This window comes from Felis catus, chromosome C2 (genome assembly GCF_018350175.1).
Source record: "Felis catus isolate Fca126 chromosome C2, F.catus_Fca126_mat1.0, whole genome shotgun sequence".
In the NCBI taxonomy this organism is placed as follows: domain Eukaryota; kingdom Metazoa; phylum Chordata; class Mammalia; order Carnivora; family Felidae; genus Felis; species Felis catus.
Genome location: NC_058376.1, coordinates 126,592,025 through 126,612,655, shown reverse-complemented (window position 1 = coordinate 126,612,655; position 20,631 = coordinate 126,592,025). Strand labels below are relative to the sequence as shown.

Genomic DNA, 20,631 nt, shown 5'->3' with positions numbered 1-20,631 from the left:
TTTTGAGAGAAAGAGAGAGCGAGCATTAGTGGGGGACAGGCAGAGAGAGAATCCCAAGCGGGCTCCACTTTGTCAGCATGGAGTCTGACGTGGGGCTCAAACTCAGGAACCATGAGATCATGACCTGAGCCAAAGTCAGACACTTAACCAACTGAGCCACCCAGGTGCCCCTGTTTTGGATCTTTTATTCATTTTTTTAAATTTAATTTTTTGTTTATTAAAATTTACATCCAAAGTAGCAAATAGTGCAACAATGATTTCAGGAGTAGATTCCTTGGTGCCCCTTACCATTTAGCCCATCCCCCCTCCCACAACCCCTCCAGTAACCCTCTATTTGTTCTCCATATTTATGAGTCTCTTCTGTTTTTTACCCCTCCCTGTTTTTATATTATTTTTGTTTCCCTTCCCTTATGTTCATCTTTTGGTCTCCTAAAGCCCTCATATGAGTGAAGTCATATGATATTTATCTTTCTCTGACTGACTAAATTCACTTAGCATAATACCCTCGAGTTCATCCACGTAGTTGCAAATGGCAAGATTTCATTCTTTTTGATTGCCGAGTAATACTCCATTTTGTGTGTGTGTGTGTGTGTGTGTGTGTGTGTGTGTGTATGCATATACATATATATACACACACACACACATATATATATACTTCATTGTGTGTGTGTGTATATATATATATGTATATATATATATACACACACACATACACACACACATATATATATATATACTTCATTGTGTGTGTGTGTGTGTGTATATATATACACATATATATATATATATATATATATACACATATATATATATCTATATATCTCACATCTTCTTTATCCATTCATCCATCGATGGACATTTGGGCTCTTTCCATGCTTTGGCTGTTGATAGTGCTGCTATAAACATTGGGGTGCATGTGTCCCTTTGAAACAGCACACATGTATCCCTTGGAAAATACCTAGCAGTGCAATTGCTGGGTTGTAGGGTAGTTCTATTTTTAGTTTTTTGAGGAACCTCCATAGTGTTTCCCAGAGTGGCTGCACTAGCTTGCATTCCTACCAAGAATGCAAAAGAGATCATCTTTCTCCACATCCTCGCCAACAACTGTTGTTGCCTGAGTTGTTAATGTTAGCCATTCTGACAGGTGTGAGGTGGTATCTCATTGTGGTTTTGATTTGTATTTCCCTGATGATGAGTGATGCTGAGCATTTTTTCATTTGTCGGTTGGCCATCTGGATGTCTTCCTTGGAGAAGTGTCTATTCATGTCTTTTGCCCATTTCTTCACTGGGTTATCTGTTTTTTGGGTGTTGAGTTTGATAAGTTCTTTATAGATTTTGGATACTAACCCTTTATCTGATATGTCATTTGCAAATATCTTCTCCCATTCTGTCGATTACCTTTTAGGTTTGCTAGTTGTTTTCTTGGCTGTGCAGAAGCTTTTTATTTTGATGAGGTCCCAGTCATTCATTTTTGCTTTTGTTTCCCTTGCCTCCAGAGACGTGTTGAGTAAGAAGTTGCTGCGGCCAAGGTCAAAGAGGTTTTTGCCTGCTTTCTCCTCTAGGATTTTGATGGCTTCCTGTCTTACATTTAGGTCTTTCATCCATTTTGAGTTTAGTTTTGTGTATGGTGTAAGAAAGTGGTCCAGGTTCATTCTTCTGCATGTTGCTGTCCAGTTTTCCCAGCACCACTTGCTGAAGAGACTGTCTTTATTCCATTGGATATTCTTTGTCAAAGATTAGTTGGCCATACGTTTGTGGGTCCATTTCTGGGTTCTCTATTCTGTTCCATTGATCTGAGTGTCTGTTCTTGTGTCAGTACCATACTGTCTTGATGATTACAGCTTTGTAGTATAGCTTGAAGTCCGGGATTGTGATGCCTCCTGCTTTGGTTTTCTTTTTCAAGATTGCTTTGGCTATTCGGGGTCTTTTCTGGTTCCATACAAATTTTAGGATTATTTGTTCTAGTTCTGTGAGAATGCTGGTTTAATTTTGATAGGGATTGCATTGAATGTGTAGATTGCTTTGGGTAGTATCGACATTTTAACAATATTTGTTCTTCCTATCCAGGAGCATGGAATATTTTTCCATTTTTTGGTGTCGTCTTCAATTTTTTCATAAGCTTCCTATAGTTTTCAGTGTGTAGATTTTTCACCTCTTTGGTTAGATTTATTCCTAGGTATTTTATGGGTTTTGGTGCCCTATTTTGGATCTTTTAAAGTTTCATAGAAATTTTAGGATTCTTTGTTTTTGTTTCTAAAAAAAGTGCCATTGGAATTTTGATAAGGGATTGCACTGAATGTACATATTGCTTTTGGGTAGTATGGACAATTTGTTCTTTCCATCTATAACTATAGAATATCTTTCCATTTGTGTTTTCATCAGTTTCTTCTATTAATGTTTTGAGGCTTCAGTATTAGGTCCTTGGTTAAATTTATTCTTGGGTATTTTATTATTTTTTTAATGTTTACTTTTGAGAGAGAGAGAGAGAGAGCATGCACACATGAGTAAGAGAGGGGCAGAGAGAAAGGGAGACACAGAATACAAAGCAGGCTCAGGCTCTGAGCTTTTAGCACAGAGTCCAACATGGGGCTTGAACTCAGGAGCCACGAGATCATGACCTGAACTGAAGTCAGGTGTTCAACCGACTGAGCCACTCAGGTGCCCAGGTATTTTATTTTTTATTGATGTAATTGTAAATGGGATTATTGTTATTTTTTCTAATACTTATTAATGTGTAGAGATGCAGCATATTTTTGTGTCCTGCAACTTTACTGAATGTATTCTAATAGTGTTTTTTGGTAGAACCTTTCAGTTTTAGGATTTATTTATTGTTTTTTTTGAAGGCCACTGATTTTATTGATTTAAAAAACTTTATAAGGACAGTGACTGTTCTGCTAAGAAAGGAGCCAAAGAACATAAAACAGACCAGAGACGGAGGTGGGAGTGGGAGGTCTGGGAGGGGCCAGGAATCCACTGGAAGAGGCTGAGAATTGTTGACATGAAACTGGCAGGGGAAGGAAAAGGGAGACTCATGCAAGAGGGAGAATTTCTGGAGGGGGAGAGAACTTCCAAAAGATTTTGAAGTACAGCAGAGGTTGAGTACAACAGAAATCTCTTCCTTTGTACAGGACAGGGGAGGAGTCCCTACATGGCTGCAAACTCTGAGACTCAATGCTGGGCCTTGGGGCTGGGGGCTCCCCAGAGAGCCTCACAATAAGGCATCACACCACTCTTGAAGGCACCTAAGCAGTCCTGGGACTGTCTGGCCTTGGCACTGCATGTGTCCTTTAGCCATTCCTGGAAGAGATCTTCATCTTTCTTTAGCACGAGAAACTGGCCAAGGACCACATAGGCCTTGTCAAAGCCCCTTTTCTCCAGCTTCTTGCCCAAGACTTCACCAGTCTCTGCTGGCTCCCCACTGGCTTTTCCCCCATGGGCTCTGTCACAAAGTCTCCGTGCTTTTGGGAGGTTGTCATCTTGATCAGCTTAATAGGCAACTTCAGCTTCTGTAATGGCTCCTTCTACCACTCGGCTGCTCCCACTGATACCTTGACCCGCTAGAGGGTTCAGTGTTTATATCTATATCTATATATCTATATCTATATAAAATATGTCATCTGCAAATAGTTTTATTTCCAATTAGGATGGTGTGTGTGTGTGTGTGTGTGTGTGTGTGTGTGTGTGTGTGTGTGTGTGTATGTGTGTATAACTACTTGCTCTGGTTAGGACTTTAGTACTAGGTTGCATAAAAATGGTGAGAATGGGCATCTTTCTTGTTGCTGATCTAAGAGGAATTGATTTTATCTTTTCATCATTCAGTATGATATTAGCTGTTGGCTTGTTATACGTGGCCTTTATTATGTTGAGGTATGTTCTCTGTATACCTGTTTTGTTGAGAGATTTTATCTTAAATGGATGTTGAATTTTATCAAATGTCAAAATTTTTCTGCCTCTGTTCCGATGATCATGATTTTTATTCTTCATTTTGTTAATGTGGTATATGCTGGTGACTGACTGTAGATGTTAAACCAAGCTTGCATCCCTTGAGTAAATCCCACTTGATCATGGTATATATTTTTAATGTATTGTTGAATCAGGTTTGTTAATATTTTGAGTGTTTTTGCATCTGTGTTTATCAAGAGTATGGGTCTGTAATTCTTTTTTTCTGTCATCTTTGGTTTTGCTATCAGGGTAATTCTGATCTTGTAAAATGAGTCTGGAAGAATTCCTCTCTCTTCTGTTTTTTTGGGGGAGTTTGAGAAGGATTAGTAAACGTGTAAAAGCTCTCCTCCAGGGGACAGTGGTAAACTGGAGCCTGTTAGAGGTTGAGTGCAAAGATAATGCCTGCCCTTTGAGGTCTCTGGAAAGGATTACAGTTGGCCCCAAGATACATCCCTAATTAAAAAAATGTCTGCCCTCAGACTGCAATCATGATGATGAACTAACAGTCCTTCACAGACAGTTCCTGGGCCTGTTGCTCCTTGTAGTGCATTGTAGGTTATGGCTACTTAAGAGCTCTTTCTCCTTGGTTACAGTCCTGCAGATCCTAGGAGTCTAAGTCCTACTGGCCATCAGAGTCAGGTGATGTAGAGGTGTCCCCTAGAAACAGTCGCAGAAATTAGGGTCCTCAATGGTGTGAGCTCCTTTCTGGGTCACACCAATTATTACAGTCCCATGAGACCAGGAATGTAAGGTCCTCTGGCCTCCAGAACCAAGTAAGCAAGAGCGGTCCCCTAGATGGCCCCTGCAAAAATTGGGGCACCAGGTGTATTCAAGAGCTGCCTTCTGGGAGACGCTGGTGTTCTGGAGCATGGCAAAGAGACCACAAGGATGGTGTCCCCTCAGCCTCCATTCCTGTTGTTGTTCAGGCAGGCTCCTAGATGTATATGTGTGTGTGTGTGTGTGTGTGTGTGTGTGTGTGTGTGTACGTTTGCCTCTCAGGCTGATGCTTTTATATAAGCATGTGAGCCACCTTCACTGTAAGTCTGGGTGCAATTTGCTGCCTTTGAGTTGTGCTTTGGGGTGAGTTTGAGGGTGTGAGCTGCCCTTTAAAAATGGTTTTCCAGATAGCTTCAGTCTTGTGGGTTTCAGGACATGAGCCCTGGTAAGTTAAAAGTTAGGTGTTTTGGGGGCTTATCTCTCAGGTGTTTATCCTAAAAGTTTGGGATTCTCAATTTGGGGTTCTAACTCTTTGCTCCTGAGGGAGAAGGTCCAGGTTTTGAGTTCCTTCCTAGGTTGTGGGACACTGTGCCAGAGGTGGGGTGGAGTTTATGGTGATAGTGTGCCTCAGTCTCTCATATCTGCCTATGTGTAGTTTTCTTCTGTGTAGTTGTCACTCATTTAGCCTTTATGTGTGGTTTTTTTTTTCCTTAGAGGAAATTGTTCCATATGTAGCTGTAGACTCACTGTGGTGTTGGGAGGGGGTGAGTTGAGGATTTTCCTATATTACCATCAAAAACTAGATTTTTATTTTACTTGCATTTATTTATTTTTTAAAAACTAGATTTAAATCTAATCTATATTAGTAGAGGAACTTAATCCATTTACATTTAATATGATTACCAATAAAGGGTTTATTTCTGCTATTTACCTATTCTCTGTGTTACGTTCTTTTGTTCCTCAGTTCCTCTATTAATCTTTAGTGTCATTTTTTTAAGTGTTCCGTTTGGATTCACTTCTTTCATTTTCATCATTCTTCCCCTAGTAATTACCTAGGGAATTACAATTACCACCTTAAATTTACAGCAATTTTGTTTGAATAATACTAGTTTAGCTTCAATAGTGTGTGAAAGTTCTGCTTTTATACATCTCTATTCCTTCTCCATGTTGTTACCATAAGTTATATTTTTATATGTTGTGTACCCAAACAGATTTATATTTGTTTTGTGCATTTGCTTTTTAAATACCTTAGGAAGAAGGAAGATGTTACAAATCAAACCAAAGTACCAAAATAACACTGCCTTTTATATTTACTTAGGAAATTACATTTACTAGTGTTTATTTTTTCTCATGGTGTCAGGGTATTTACTGTGGTCCTTTCATTTCAGGCTGAAGGACCTGTAGCATTTCTTGTATGTCTACTGTAAACAACCTTCAGCTTTTGTCTGGAAATGTCTTAATTTTTCCTTTATTCTTTTTTTTTTTTTTTTTTTTTTTTTTTAATTTTTTTTTTTTTTTCAACATTTATTTATTTTTGGGACAGAGAGAGACAGAGCATGAACGGGGGAGGGGCAGAGAGAGAGGGAGACACAGAATCGGAAACAGGCTCCAGGCTCTGAGCCATCAGCCCAGAGCCTGATGCGGGGCTCAAACTCACGGACCGCGAGATCGTGACCTGGCTGAAGTCGGACGCTTAACCGACTGCGCCACCCAGGCGCCCCAATTTTTCCTTTATTCTTAAAGGATAGTTTTGCTGGATATATTTGACAGTTTTCTTTTTCCTTTTGAGACCATAATATCCTACTGGACTCTATGATTTTTTTTTTTTTTTTTTTTTTTTTTTTAATTTTTTTTTTCAACGTTTATTTATTTTTGGGACAGAGAGAGACAGAGCATGAACGGGGGAGGGGCAGAGAGAGAGGGAGACACAGAATTGGAAACAGGCTCCAGGCTCTGAGCCATCAGCCCAGAGCCTGACGCGGGGCTCGAACTCCCGGACCGCGAGATCGTGACCTGGCTGAAGCCGGACGCTTAACCGACTGTGCCACCCAGGCGCCCCTATGATTTTTTTTTTAAGCTTATTTATTTTTGAGAGAGAGCGAGTGAGCACAAGTAGGGAAGGGGCAGAGAGAGAGAAGGGAGAGAGAGAATCCCAAGCAGGCTCTGCACTGTCAGCATAGAGCCCAATGCGGGGCTTGAACTCATGAACTGTGAGATCATGACCTGAGCCTAAATCAAAGTTGTATGCTTAGTGACTGAGCCACTGAGGCACCCCTGGACTCTATGATTTCTGATGAGAAGTCAACTGTTAATTTTATTGAGGATTTCTTGTATGTGACAAGTTGCTTCCTCTAGTTGCCCTCAAATTCCTCTCCTTGTGTTTAGGTTTCAGCAGTTTGAATGTAATGTGAGTTTGGTGTGGATCTGAATTCATCCTATCTGCATGGAAATTCAGAGATTTTTGGATGTGTATATTCACATCTTTCATCAAATCTGGGAAGTTTTCAGCCATTATTTCTTGAAATCTTTTGCTTCTTCCTCTGAGATAACTGTAATGTGTATGTTGGTACATGTCATGCATCCTTACAGATTCCTTAGGCTGTTCACTATTCTTCATTGTTTGCCTAGCTGCTCCTTAGACTGAATAGTTTCAGTGTCTTCAAGTTCTCTGAATTTTTCTTTTGCTTGTTGAAGTCTGCTTTTGAACCCTTCTAGTAAGCTTTTAATTTCAGGTCTTGTCCTTTTCAGCTTCAGAATTACTGTTTGGTTTCTTTTTATTTCTGTCTCTTTACTGGCATACTCATTGTGTCATTGTTTTGCTGATTTCCCTTTTCCCCCCCCTCATGATTTCCTTTAGCGCATTGACCATTTAAGACCATTGCTGTAACATCTTTGACAGTTCCAATGTTTTAGCTTCCTCAGCAATGTTTTTTTTTTTTTTTTTTTTTTTTTTTCCTGTGAATGGCCCATAGTAGCCTGTTTATGTGTTTGGTAATTTCTTTGTTGAGTACTGGAAATTATGTGTATTTCTGGTAATGTTGGAAATCTAATTCACTCATTAGAGACTATAGAGTTTTGCTTCTTGGGGGCTGAATCTATCCATTTGTGACTTTCTGAGCTGTTTTTGCAAAATATGTTACATGTTTAGTGTGGTCACTGAAGATTCTGGCAGCCCGTCAGTGAGCTGACAAAGATTTCCTGAAAAGTCTGGCTCCCAGAAGAGAAACTGTCTCTTTAAATCCCATCTCAGCCAGAGAGCTACTTGAATCTGTCAGGGTTCAAACAGTTGCCAGCCTCTCTGTTGGTCCCATATTGATCAAAAACCATGATCAGTAATCAGTACACATAACTCTGAGTTTTGGAGGACAGGGTTCTTATTGCTTACTCTGACACCAGCTAGCTGCAGTAGGAACATAAGCTGCCAATCCCCTGGTAAGGGGTTGCAGGGATGGGGGGGGATGTTTCCACTACACTCTAGGGTTCCAAAATAGTTGATTCAGACAGTTCCTGCTAGCTCAATAGTGGGTTAGAGGCATAGATTCTTAGAACTTCTTGTTCTAGTATCTTCTATGATGTCACTCCAGTTCTTCCATGTTACGCACATATTTTTAGTATACCTTTCTAATTCCTCTGACTTAAAAAAAACAAAACAAAATTATGTTGAGTTAATGGGTGTTTGCTCTAAGGGTTACAATATGTATCTTAATTGATCAGAGTCTACTTCAAATGAAAACTGACTTAATTCTGGTAAAATCTAGGATCTTTGATCTGATATAGCTCCATTTTACCCCCCTTTGTTTTCTTATTAACACTTTGCTGCTAGGTTTATAAGTTATTTAAAATTATGGCTTTATATAATCTTTTAAAGTATCAAGACAGAACTATATTTATACAGTATTATATATTTAATCACATGATGTTACTTGCTTCTTGTGGATTTTAATTACCATCTGGTATTATTTTCTTTTACCCTGAAGGACATTGAGCTGGTTTGGGCAGTGGTAGCAGCCTGAGTTAAGAATGCTGCTGCTCTTAGCTCAAGTTTAGCAGGGTTTTTTTTACTTTAAATCAATAAACACTTCTCAAGTTGTTAATATTTGGTTGGGTTCCTAAGCCTTCAAATGTTTGTTTTTGATAATTCTTACCAGTTTTATAGTTGTTGTTTTGGAGGAGAGTTTTCTAAACTATTCACTCTGCCATAGCTGGAAGTTCACCTGTGTACCTTGATATTTTTTGCATAGTATAGACAACTTTTTCAACTTTTTTTATTGTTGTAAAATACACTTGAAATTTACCAATTTAACCATTATTAAGTGTACATTCAGTGGTAGTAAATACATCCATAATGTTGTGCAACTATCACCAGTATTCATCTGGGTAACTCTTTGCATCTTGCAAAACTGGAACTCTAGGAGTGCCTGGCTGGTTCAGTTGGAAGAACATGTGATTCTTGATCCTTGGGGTTGTGAGTTCGAGCCCCACATTGGGTATAGAGATTACAAAAACAAACAAACAAAACCAAGCTGGAACTCTATACCCTTTAAGCAGTTTCCCCTATTATTCCCTCCCCCAGGTCCCTGGCAATCAGTCTTCCACTTTGTCAGTATGATTTTGACTAAGTACCTTATATAAGTGAAATAATATTGTATTTATTTGTGTCTTTGTGAATGGCTTATTTCATTTAGTATAATGTCCTCAATATTTATCCATGTTGTAGCAAGTTTTTTCTTTTTAAGGCTAAATAGTACTCCGTTGTATGTACATATCACATTTTGTTTATTCATTCATCCATTGATGGGCATTGGGTTGCTTCTGTGTTTCAGTTATTGTGAGTAATGCTGCTATGAATATAGGTGTACAAATATCTCTTTGAGGGGCGCCTGGGTGACTCAGTCAGTTAAGCATCTCTCTCCCTTCCGGTGACAATCTCCATGCTGGGTGTGGAACTTGTTTGAGATTCTCTCTCTCTCTCTCTCTCTCTCTCTCCCTCTCGCTCTCCCCTGCTCATGCACATATCTCTCTCTCAAAATAAAATTTGCTTCTTAAAATGGTTCAAGTGACGGAATAAATTCTAAAAACAAAACAAAAAAAAACACAACACAAATATGCCTTTGAGACCCTCGTTTCCATTCTTTTTGGTATATTGCTATAAGTGGAATTTCTGGATCACATGGTAATTTTTAAATTTTTGAGGAACCTCTGTGCTGTTTTCCACGGTGGCTGTACCATTTTACGTTCCCACCAGCAGTTTGCAAAGGTTCCAATTTCTCCAAATCCTTGCCAACATTACTTGTTTTCTGTTTGATAGTAGCTATCCCAGTGTTTCTGTTGTGGTACCTACAACACAACCTTCTAAAAAAATTTTTCTTTTTAATGTTTATTTTTGAGAGAGTGCGTGTGAGTGAGTGGGTGGGGCAGGGGCAAAGAGAGGGAGAGACACAGAATCTGAAGCAGGCTCCAGGCTCCAAACTACAGCACAGAGCTCGATGCGGTGCTCGAACCCACGAACCGTGAGATCATGACCTGAGCCAAAGTTGGACACTTAACTGCCTGAACCACCCAGGTGCCCCTGTGATACCTCATTCTAGTTATGATTTGTATTTCCCTAATGATTAGGGATGTTGAGCTGGAATGACAGGGGCTTGCAGCAATGAGGTAGGGAGGTAGAACCACAATGGCCACCGTCCTTTCTAACTACATTTGTGTAATCAGAATCTCAGCAGTGGGCAATCCGTGATATTTGGAGGACAGAGTGCTTTTTGTCTACCTGGGCTCTTTTTGAAAGCTCTGTATAAGCTGCTCCAGGAATATGTTTACCGCTGCCGGCTTTGTGGCTAAGGGGGCAGAGGATGAGTAGCTGCTGTTGTGCTAAGAGCTAAAATTGACCGAAATTAACTGCAGTTTATTCCCCAAAGTTTCCTCTGGGAGTTGGAAGCCTTCTATAGATTCTAGAGTTTCAAAAAGTTTTTTCACATAGATTATGTCAGTCCAGGTGTTGTCTAGGTGAAGACAGATTCCTGGTGCTTTCTGCTCTGCCATCTTCCCATAATCCTCTCTATTAGATGGCTTTTTGTGCTATTCTCAGCTATGTCCTATGATTTATAAAAATTGGGTTCAGAGCCTAGACATGGCTAAAAGTGGACATGCTTCTCTTATGCTGATGGAGCCAAGGGGAAGGAAAACAGTTGGGAGTTGGGCAAGGAGTCATTGGAGTATCATCTTGCTTGGGTCTTTCAGTCCCATTCCTTTCTTTCCCAGAGGTGGCCTGAGGCTTGGCCCTTTACGTACCTTTTCCCCCATTGAAACATTCTGGCTTCAGCTGCCTCCCTTTCCCCATATACCCTGTCTAGAGGTGGGCAGACATTGAAGACAGAGAGTAAAGTTGCACTTGCTTCTTAACCTTGCCTTGTAACTGCTGGGTACCTTTGTGGTTGGTGTGAAGGGACTCCAACTAGAGATCATGGCTCCAGGGTAAGTGTTGGCTCTGTACATCCTGCCTAAGGCTTTCATTCATTTTTTCAGCCAGCTTTGTGAAGGTAGGGGTGCTGGGCTTGAGGTGTGTTTGGGACTGGGGTGAAATTGATGGGAGTCACTCCGAGGTCATGTCCTGATGGAGCTTTTGGGAAACTACTGTCAGGGAGGGGAGAGAGGGTATTTGCCCCAGAAATTAATATGCCAATAATCCCACCTGTTATGTGGAGAAATTGCACATATATAATTCTGGAAGAAATTGTACTGATTAGGTCTCTTGCCTCCAGGATAGAATTTCTGTGACTAAAAGCCAAATGTAATTTTATTATTGCCTTTATTTTTCTGCAGTTAGTGCAATGAACACCTCTGTAACAAGATGCCTTGTCTTTTTCTTTTGGCAGAGGAACGTCATGGCATCTGGAGTCGTCCCTCAGATTTCTCTCATCATGGGCCCTTGTGCTGGTGGGGCCGTGTATTCCCCAGCTCTAACAGACTTTACGTTCATGGTAAAGGTAAGAAGGAAGGGCCTGTTTCTCCTGCCCTTTGAGAGTTGTTCAGTAACTCACCTGCAGTAAAAAGAATCCCTGACCTAGATCTGGGTTATCTGCATTGTCATTGGCTTTCAGCATAGTAATGATAAGATGTTAGTGGAGAGAAGGTTTTGGCATGAAATCTGTAGCTTATGGGGCTTCTGTGGCAGAATGTGTTTGTGTACTTCATTGGTGGGTGATTTTACTTGTTGATTTGAAATGCAAATGATTTTCAAGGAATCAAAGGATCCTATCTGCCCAGACAGATGATTGTTTACTGAATCCTTTTAAGAAGTTTCTCACGGTAGGCTTTCCTGTAATCTATTGGGAAGTTGTCTTATGTCCTACCTTTATTTTTTCAGCCTTTTGCCATTTCATTACATACTGTTTATAATGGTAATGGTAAATCTGATTTCTAACTTCATTTTGAGAGGTGCATATCTTTAGTACATAATTTTTATGGAATGGTATTTTTAATTTTATTTTACTTATTTTTTTGAAAAAAATTTTTAAATTTTATTTTCTTAAAATTACATCCAAATTAGTTAGCATATAGTGCAACAATGATTTAGGAGTAGATTCCTTAATGCCCATTACCCATTTAGCCCATCCCCCCTCCCACAACCCCTCCGGTAACCCTCTGTTTGTTCTCCATATTTATAAGTCTCTTCTGTTTTGTCCCCCTCCCTGTTTTTATATTACTTTTGTTTCCCTTCCATTATATTCATCTGTTTTGTCTCTTAAAGTCCTCATATGAGTAAAGTCATAAGATATTTGTCTTTCTCTGATGGACTAATTTCGCTTAGCGTAATGCCCTCGAGTTCCATCCACATAGTTGCAAATGGCAAGATTTCATTCTTTTTGATTGCCGAGTAATAATCCATCGTGTGTGTGTGTGTGTGTGTGTGTGTGTATGTATATATACATGTATATAAATATGTGGTGTGTGTGTATGTATGTATATATATATATATATATATACACACACGCATATATATATATATATATATATATATATATATATATATATACACACACACACACACACACACACCACATCTTCTTTATCCATTCATCCTTCAATGGACATCTGAGCTCTTTCCATGCTTTGGCTATTGTTGATACTGTTGCTATAAACATGGGGGTGCATGTGTCCCTTTGAAACAGCACACATGTATCCCTTGGAAAATACCTAGTAGTGCAATTGCTGGGTCGTAGGGTAGTTCTATTTTTAGTTTTTTGAGGAACCTCCATACTATTTTCCAGAGTGGCTGCACTAGCTTGCATTCCCACCAACAATGCAAAAGAGATCTCTTTCTCCGCATCCTCATCAACATCTGTTGTTGCCTAAGTTGTTAATGTTAGCCATTATGTCAGGTGTGAGGTGGTATCTCATTGTGATTTTGATTTGTATTTCCCTGATGATGAGTGATGTTGAACATTTTTTCATATGTCGGCCATCTGAATGTCTTCCTTGGAGAAGTGTCTATTCATGTCTTTTGCCCATTTCTTCACTGGGTTATCTGTTTTTTGGGTGTTGAGTTTGATAAGTTCTTTATAGATTTTGGATACTAACCCTTTATCTGATATGTCATTTGCAAATATCTTCTCCCATTCTGTCGATTACCTTTTAGGTTTGCTAGTTGTTTTCTTGGCTGTGCAGAAGCTTTTTATTTTGATGAGGTCCCAGTCATTCATTTTTGCTTTTGTTTCCCTTGCCTCCAGAGACGTGTTGAGTAAGAAGTTGCTGCGGCCAAGGTCAAAGAGGTTTTTGCCTGCTTTCTCCTCTAGGATTTTGATGGCTTCCTGTCTTACATTTAGGTCTTTCATCCATTTTGAGTTTAGTTTTGTGTATGGTGTAAGAAAGTGGTCCAGGTTCATTCTTCTGCATGTTGCTGTCCAGTTTTCCCAGCACCACTTGCTGAAGAGACTGTCTTTATTCCATTGGGTATTCTTTCCTGCTTTGTCAAAGATTAGTTGGCCATACGTTTGTGGGGCCATTTCTGGGTTCTCTATTCTGTTCCATTGATCTGAGTGTCTGTTCTTGTGTCAGTACCATACTGTCTTGATAGTTACAACTTTGTAATATAGCTTGAAGTCTGGGATTGTGGTGCCTCCTGCTTTGGTTTTCTTTTTCAAGATTGCTTTGGCTATTCGGGGTCTTTTCTGGTTCCATACAAATTTTAGGATTATTTGTTCTAGTTCTGTGGAGAATGCTGGTTTAATTTTGATAGGGATTGCATTGAATGTGTAGATTGCTTTGGGTAGTATCGACATTTTAACAATATTTGTTCTTCCTATCCAGGAGCATGGAATATTTTTCCATTTTTTGGTGTCGTCTTCAATTTTTTCATAAGCTTCCTATAGTTTTCAGTGTGTAGATTTTTCACCTCTTTGGTTAGATTTATTCCTAGGTATTTTATGGGTTTTGGTGCAATTGTAAATGGGATTGATTCCTTGATTTCTCTTTCTGTTGTTTCATTGTTGGTGAATAGGAATGAAACCGATTTCTGTGCATTGATTTTATATCCTGCAACTTTGCTGAATTCATGAATCAGTTCTAGCAGTTGTTTGGTGGAATCTTTAGGGTTTTCCATATACAGTATTGTGTCAAATGGGAAGAGTGAAAGTTTGACCTCCTCCTGGCTGATTTGGTTGCCTTTTATTTCTTTGTGTTGTCTGATTGCAGAGGCTAAGACTTCCAATACTATTTTGAATAACAGTGGCGAGAGTAGACATCCCTGTCTTGTTCCTGACCTTAGGGGGAAAGCTCTCAGTTTTTCCTCATTGAGGATGATTTAATGTTGGGTCGTTCATATATAGCTTTTATGATCTCGAGGTATGATCCTTCTATCCCTACTTTCTTGTGGGTTTTGATCAAGAAAGGATGCTGTATTTTGTCAAATGCTTTCTCTGCATCTATTGAGAGGGTCATATGGTTCTTGTCCTTTTTTAATTGATGTGATGAATCATGTTAATTGTTTTGCAGATATTGAACCAGCCCTTCATTCCAGGTATAAATCCCACTTGGTCCTGGTGAATAATTTTTTTAATGTATTGTTGGAGCCATTTGGCTAATATCTTGTTGAGGATTTTTGCATCCGTGTTCATCAGGGAAATTGGTCTATAGTTCTTTTTAGTGGGGTCTCTGTCTGGTTTTGGAATCAAGGTAATGCTGGCTTCATAGAAAGAATTTGGAAGTTTTCCTTGCATTTCTATTTTTTGGAACAGCTTCAAAAGAATAGATGTTAACTCTTCTTTAAATGTTTCGTAGAATTCCCCTGGAAAGCCATCGGGCCCTGGGCTCTTGTTTTTTGGGAGATTTTTGATTTCTAATTCAATTTCTTTACTGGTTATGGGTCTGTTGAAGTTTTCTATTTCTTCCTGTTTCACTTTTGGTAGTGTATATGTTTCTAGGAATTTGTCCATTTCTTCCAGATTGCCCGTTTTATTGGCATATAGTTGCTCATAGTATTCACAATAGTATTGTTTGCATATCTGCTCTGTTGGTTGTGATCTCTCCTCTTTCACTCTTGATTTTATTTATTTGGGTCCTTTCCTTTTTCTTTTTGACCAAACTGGCTAGTGGTTTATCAAGATATTTCTAATTTTAAATCAGGCCTACTTGCATGTATACAAGAACTTGCATTATACTTGATAACATTTAAAAAAAATTAGTTTTTCTTTATAAAATACATTTAACAGTAATGAGCAACTAAATTCCAAGACTGATTGGGAGTAGGATGGGGAGAAAAGCTAGTCTTCTAGTATGAGGAGAACAATGTAAATGAGGGAATGTAGGGTAGTTTGGCAGTAGGAATTGACAAGTTTTGAAACTTTGATCCAGATATTCTGTTTTTCATGATGGATTGAAAGCAATCTGTATGTTCAACAGAGGTGGTTTTAACAATGAAGATGACCACTTCTCTTCCTGAACAAAGCAGAATTCCCTATACTTTGCCCACTCAGTCAATATATACAATACCTATCTGAGCTAACCCAGCCTTCTTCTCCCTGCCAGGAACAGAGGTGTCAATTCTTTTGGCTAAGGACATTCTCTCCCGCTTTCGCTACATTCATGCACATTGTGTAATAAGACTCCTCACACTTTTTCAGTAGCCAGACTTCTGTTTGTTCTCTTTCATCTACTGTTTTCAGCCTCTCCCTTTGTACTGGATCCTCCCATCACAACTAACCCATGTTCAGGTATTTCTTATCTCAAAAACTAACACAAAAGTCCTCCCCTAGTCTGTATCTCCCTGTGGCTATTGCCCTATTCCTATCTTCCCACTCTCCTTAACACATTCCAATTTGGCTCTGTCCCCTCACTCCACTAAACCTGTTTTTTTAAAGGTCATCAGTGATTTCTGTGTCACTGTAAGTGATCTTTAGCATGCATTTCCCTCCATGTGTTAGCAACATTCTTTCCCTTTGCTTCTACTCTGTTGTCTCTGGCCTCTCCTCTCCCCTCTCTGGCTGTCTTGGTGTCCCTTGTCATCTCATGCTATTCCATTCACTGTATATGCTGGGTTTCATTCTACATGGCTTTCTCCCTCTTTCTTTGTGGTTATTTTCCAGCTTTATTGAGAGATGATTAACGTATAACATTGTATAAGTTTAAGGTGTATGATGTGTTGATTTGATAAACTTATATTTTGCAAAAATAATTACCATTGTAGTGTTACTTAGCTAATACCTCCATCACCTCAAATAATTACCATTTCTTTTCTATGGTGAGAACATTTAAGATCTACTCTCCTAGCAATTATCAAGTGTATAATACAGTATTAACAGTAAGAGTCACTCTGCGCGTATGTGACATCTCCAGAACGTACTCATCTTATAACTGCAAGTTTATACCTTTCACCAGTACCTCCCTCCCCATTCCCCCAGTCACCAGCTGCTGGTAACTACCATTCTACTCTGTTTCTAGGAATCCAGATTTTTTGCTTCTTTTTAAAGAATATTTGTTTGTTTATTTATTTAGAGATAGGGCACTCAGGTGAGCGAGCAGGGGAGGGGCAGAGAGAGGAAAAAGAGAGAGATTCCCAAGCAGGCTCTTTGCTGTCAGTGCCGAGTCCAGTGTGGGATCTCACAAACCGTGAGATCATGACCTGAGCCAAAATCAAGAGTCAGACATTTAACCAACTGAGTCACCCAGGCACCCCTAGGAGTTCAGCTTTTTAGATTCCACACATAGGTGAGATCATACATTGTCTCTTTCTGGTTTTATTTCATTTAGCATATGCATTTATACATGGCTAATAATAATAAGCCATGAGTGAAATGCTCTCAAGGTCCATCCATGTCACAGATTGGCAGGATTTCCTTTTTTCTCATGGCTGAATAATGTGCGTTTCTTATTTTCTTCATTTATCTGTTTTTGGACACTTAGGTTGTTTCTGTATCTTAGCTATTGTAGTAATGCTACAGTGAACATTGGAGTGCAAATAATATCTCTTTGAGGTGCTTATTTCATTTCCTTTTTTAAAAAAATTTTAATTCCGGGGGTACCTGGGTGGGTCAGTTGGTTAAGCATCCAACTCTTGATTTCTGTTCAGCTCATTGTCTCATCATCATGGGATTGAGTTCCATGTTGGGCTCTGCACTGGGTGTGGAGCCTGCTTGGGATTCTCCTACCCACCCCTTCCCCCCACCCCATGACCCTACCCCAGGCACACACGCTCTGCTCTCTCTTTCAAAATAATAAAATAAAATTTTAATTCCATTGTAGTCAACATACAGTGTTATCTTAGTTTTGAGTATACAATACAGTGATTCAGTAATTCCTTATATTACTCATTGTTCATCATGATGAGTGTACTATTAATTCCCTTCACCTATTTCACCTATCCCCCACCCACCTTCCTCTGGTAACCATCTGTTCTTTATAGTTAAGAGTCTGTGTTTTGGTTTGTCTTTTTTTTTCTTTGTTCGTTTTGTTTCTTAAATTCCACCTGTGAGTAAAATCATATGGTGTTTGTCTTTCTCTGACTGATTTATTTCTCTTAGCATTGTACTCTCTAGCTCTTGCAAATAGTAAGATTTCATTCTTTTTGATGGCTGAATAATATTTCATAGTATATATATACATATATATACATATACACATACACATACGTATATATACACACACATACACACACATGAACGCACACATGCACACACACACACTGCATCTTCTTTATCCATTCATCAATCAGTGGACATTTGGGTTGCTTCAACAATTTGGCTATTGTAAATTATACTGCAATAAACACAGGGGTTATGTATCCCTTTGAATTAGTGTTTTCATATTCTTTTGTAGTATGATTACTGGATCATGGGGTAGTTTTTTGAAAAAATTTTTGAGGAACCTCTATACTGTTTTCCACAGTGGCTGCACCAGTTTGCATTCCCACCAACAATGCACGAGCGTTTCTTTTTCTCTACATCCTTTAATGTAAGGTCTTATTGTAGTAATTTTGATTTGCATTCCCCTGATGGTGAGTGATGTTGAGCATCTTTTCATGTGTCTGTTGGTCCTCTGGATGTAGTCTTTGGAGAACTGTCTGTTCATGTCTCCTGCCCATCTTTTGATTGTATTGTTCTTAGGGTGTTCAGTTGTATCAGTTCTTTAGTAACCCTTTATCAGATATGTTGTTTGCAAATATCTTTTTCCATTTAGTAGGTTGTCTTGTAGTTTTGCTGATGGTTTCCTTTGGATATATACCCAAAAGTGGAAATGTTGGATCATATAATAATTGTATTTTTAATTTTTTGAGGGACCTCCCTGCTGTTTTTCCATAGTGGCTGTATCCATTTACATTCCCGCCAGCAGTGCACAAGTGTTCCCTATTCTCCACATTTTTGCCAACAGTTATTTCTTTTCCATAATAGCCATTCTAACAGGTTGAGGCAATACCTCTTTTTGGTTTTGATTTACATTTCCCTGATGATTAGTGATGTTGGGTATCTTTTCATATGCTTGTTGACTTTTGTATGTCTTCTTTGGAAAAATGTTGAGATCTTCTGTTCACTAAAATTTTTTTTCTAGCTTTATTGATACAGTTGTCATATAACACTGTAAGTTTAAAGTGTACAATGTGATAGCTTGATACATGCATATATTGTGAAGTGTTTATCACAGTAAGGTTAGTTAACACATTCTTCACCTCACATAGTTTTCATTTTTGATTTTTGTTTTTATTGAGTTATAGGTATTCTTTAACTGTTTTTGATATTAACCCCTTTTCACATATATGGTTTGCAAATATTTTCTCCCATTCAGTAGGTGGCCTTTTCATTTTGTTGATTTTCTTTTTTTTTTTTTTTTTAATTTTTTTAATGTTTATTTATTTTTGAGACAGAGAGAGACAGAGCATGAACAGGGGAGGGGCAGAGAGAGAGGGAGACACAGAATCTGAAATGGGCTCCAGGCTCTGAGCTGTCAGCACAGAGCCCGACGCAGGGCTTGAACTCACAGACCGTGAGATCATGACCTGAGCCGAAGTCGGACGCTTAACCGACTGAGCCACCCAGGCGCCCCTCATTTTGTTGATTTTCTTTTGCTGTGCAGAAACTTTTTAGTTTGATGTTCTGCTTGTTAATTTTTGCTTTTGTTGTTTCTGCTTTTGGTGTACTATCCATAAAATTGTTGCCAAGATCAGTATCCAGGAGCATTTTCCCTATGTTTTCTTCTAAGAGTTTTATGGTTTCAGGTCTTTAAGTCTTTAATCCATTTTGAGTTATTTTTTGTGAGCAGTCGAATATATGGGTCTGATTGCATTCTTCTGCCTGTACTTACCCAGTATCCCCAAAATCATTTATTGAAGAAATGTCTTTTCCTCATTGAGTATTCTTGGCTCCCTTGTCAGTATTAGTTGGCATTATATATGAGGATTTACTTCTGGGCTCTTGATTCTGTTCTGTTGGTCTGTATGTCTGTTTTTATGCTATTACCATACTGTTTTTATTATTGTAACTTTGCATTATAGTTTGGAATCAGAAAGTATGGTGCCTCCAGGGGCGTCTGGGTGGCTCAGTCAGTTAAGTGTCCAACTTCAGCTCAAGTCATGATCTTGTGGTTTGTGGGTTCCAGCCCCACGTCGAGCTCTGTGCTCACAGCTCAGAGCCTAGAGCCTGCTTCAGATTCTGTGTCTCCCTCTCTGTCTGTTCCTCCCCTACTTGCATCTGTCTCTCTCTCTCTCTCTCTCTCTCTCTTTCAAAAATAAAGATTAAAAAAAAAAAAAGTGTGGTGTCTCCAGCTTTATTCTTCTTTGTCAGGATTGCTTTGGCTGTTCTGGGTCTTTGGTTCCATGCAAACTTTAGATGTTTTTTTTCTATTTGTCAAAAATGTCCCTGGAATTTTCAAAGGAATTGCATTGAATCTATAGAGGGCTTTGGGTAGAATGGACATTTTAACAGTATTCTTATCCATGAACCTGAGATCTCTTCCATTTATTTGTGTTCTCTTCTGTGTCTTTCACCAAAGTCTTAGAGTTTTCAGTGTTTAGATCTTTCACTTCTGTGGTTAAATTTTCTTTTTTTTTTTTTTAACATTTATTCATTTTTTGAGAGAGAGAGAGAGATGGAGTGTGAGTGGGGGAGGGGCAGAGGGAGACACATAACCTGAAGCAGGCTCCAGGCTCTGAGCTGTGAGACAGAGTCCAACGACAGGCTTGAACCCATGAACTGCGAGATCATGACCTGAGCCGGAGTCGGATGCTTAACCAGCTGAGCCACCCAAGCATCCTGGTTAAATTTATTTCCAATATTTTTCATGTTTGATGCTATTGTGGATGTGCTAGCTTTCTTTTTCAGATATTTTATTAGTGTATAGAAATGATACTGATTTCTGGATTTTTTTTGTATGCTTTCTCAGTTATGTGTTGTTATCATAAGCACTCCCATCCTCTACTTGCAGAACTTTCTTTAATGTCTGCATATTGGTGCCATCAGCCTTCTTTTGTCCTCGATAACTGATCATCTG

General features: G+C 39.0%; 1 protein-coding gene and 1 pseudogene across 6 annotated transcripts in view; one reads left to right on the top strand and one right to left on the bottom strand.

Annotated features, from left to right (window-relative positions):
- PCCB (propionyl-CoA carboxylase subunit beta) overlaps window positions 1-20,631 on the top strand; it is a 98,919-nt gene that overhangs the window by 26,242 nt on the left and 52,046 nt on the right. For all 6 annotated transcript variants that reach the window (XM_045036410.1, XM_045036408.1, XM_011286135.4 and 3 more), the window contains one exon: window positions 11,532-11,642. In XM_045036410.1, the coding sequence (XP_044892345.1) occupies window positions 11,532-11,642 (111 nt within the window). The remainder of the gene's footprint in view (window positions 1-11,531; window positions 11,643-20,631) is intronic.
- Window positions 3,209-3,476, bottom strand: LOC111562297 (annotated as a pseudogene).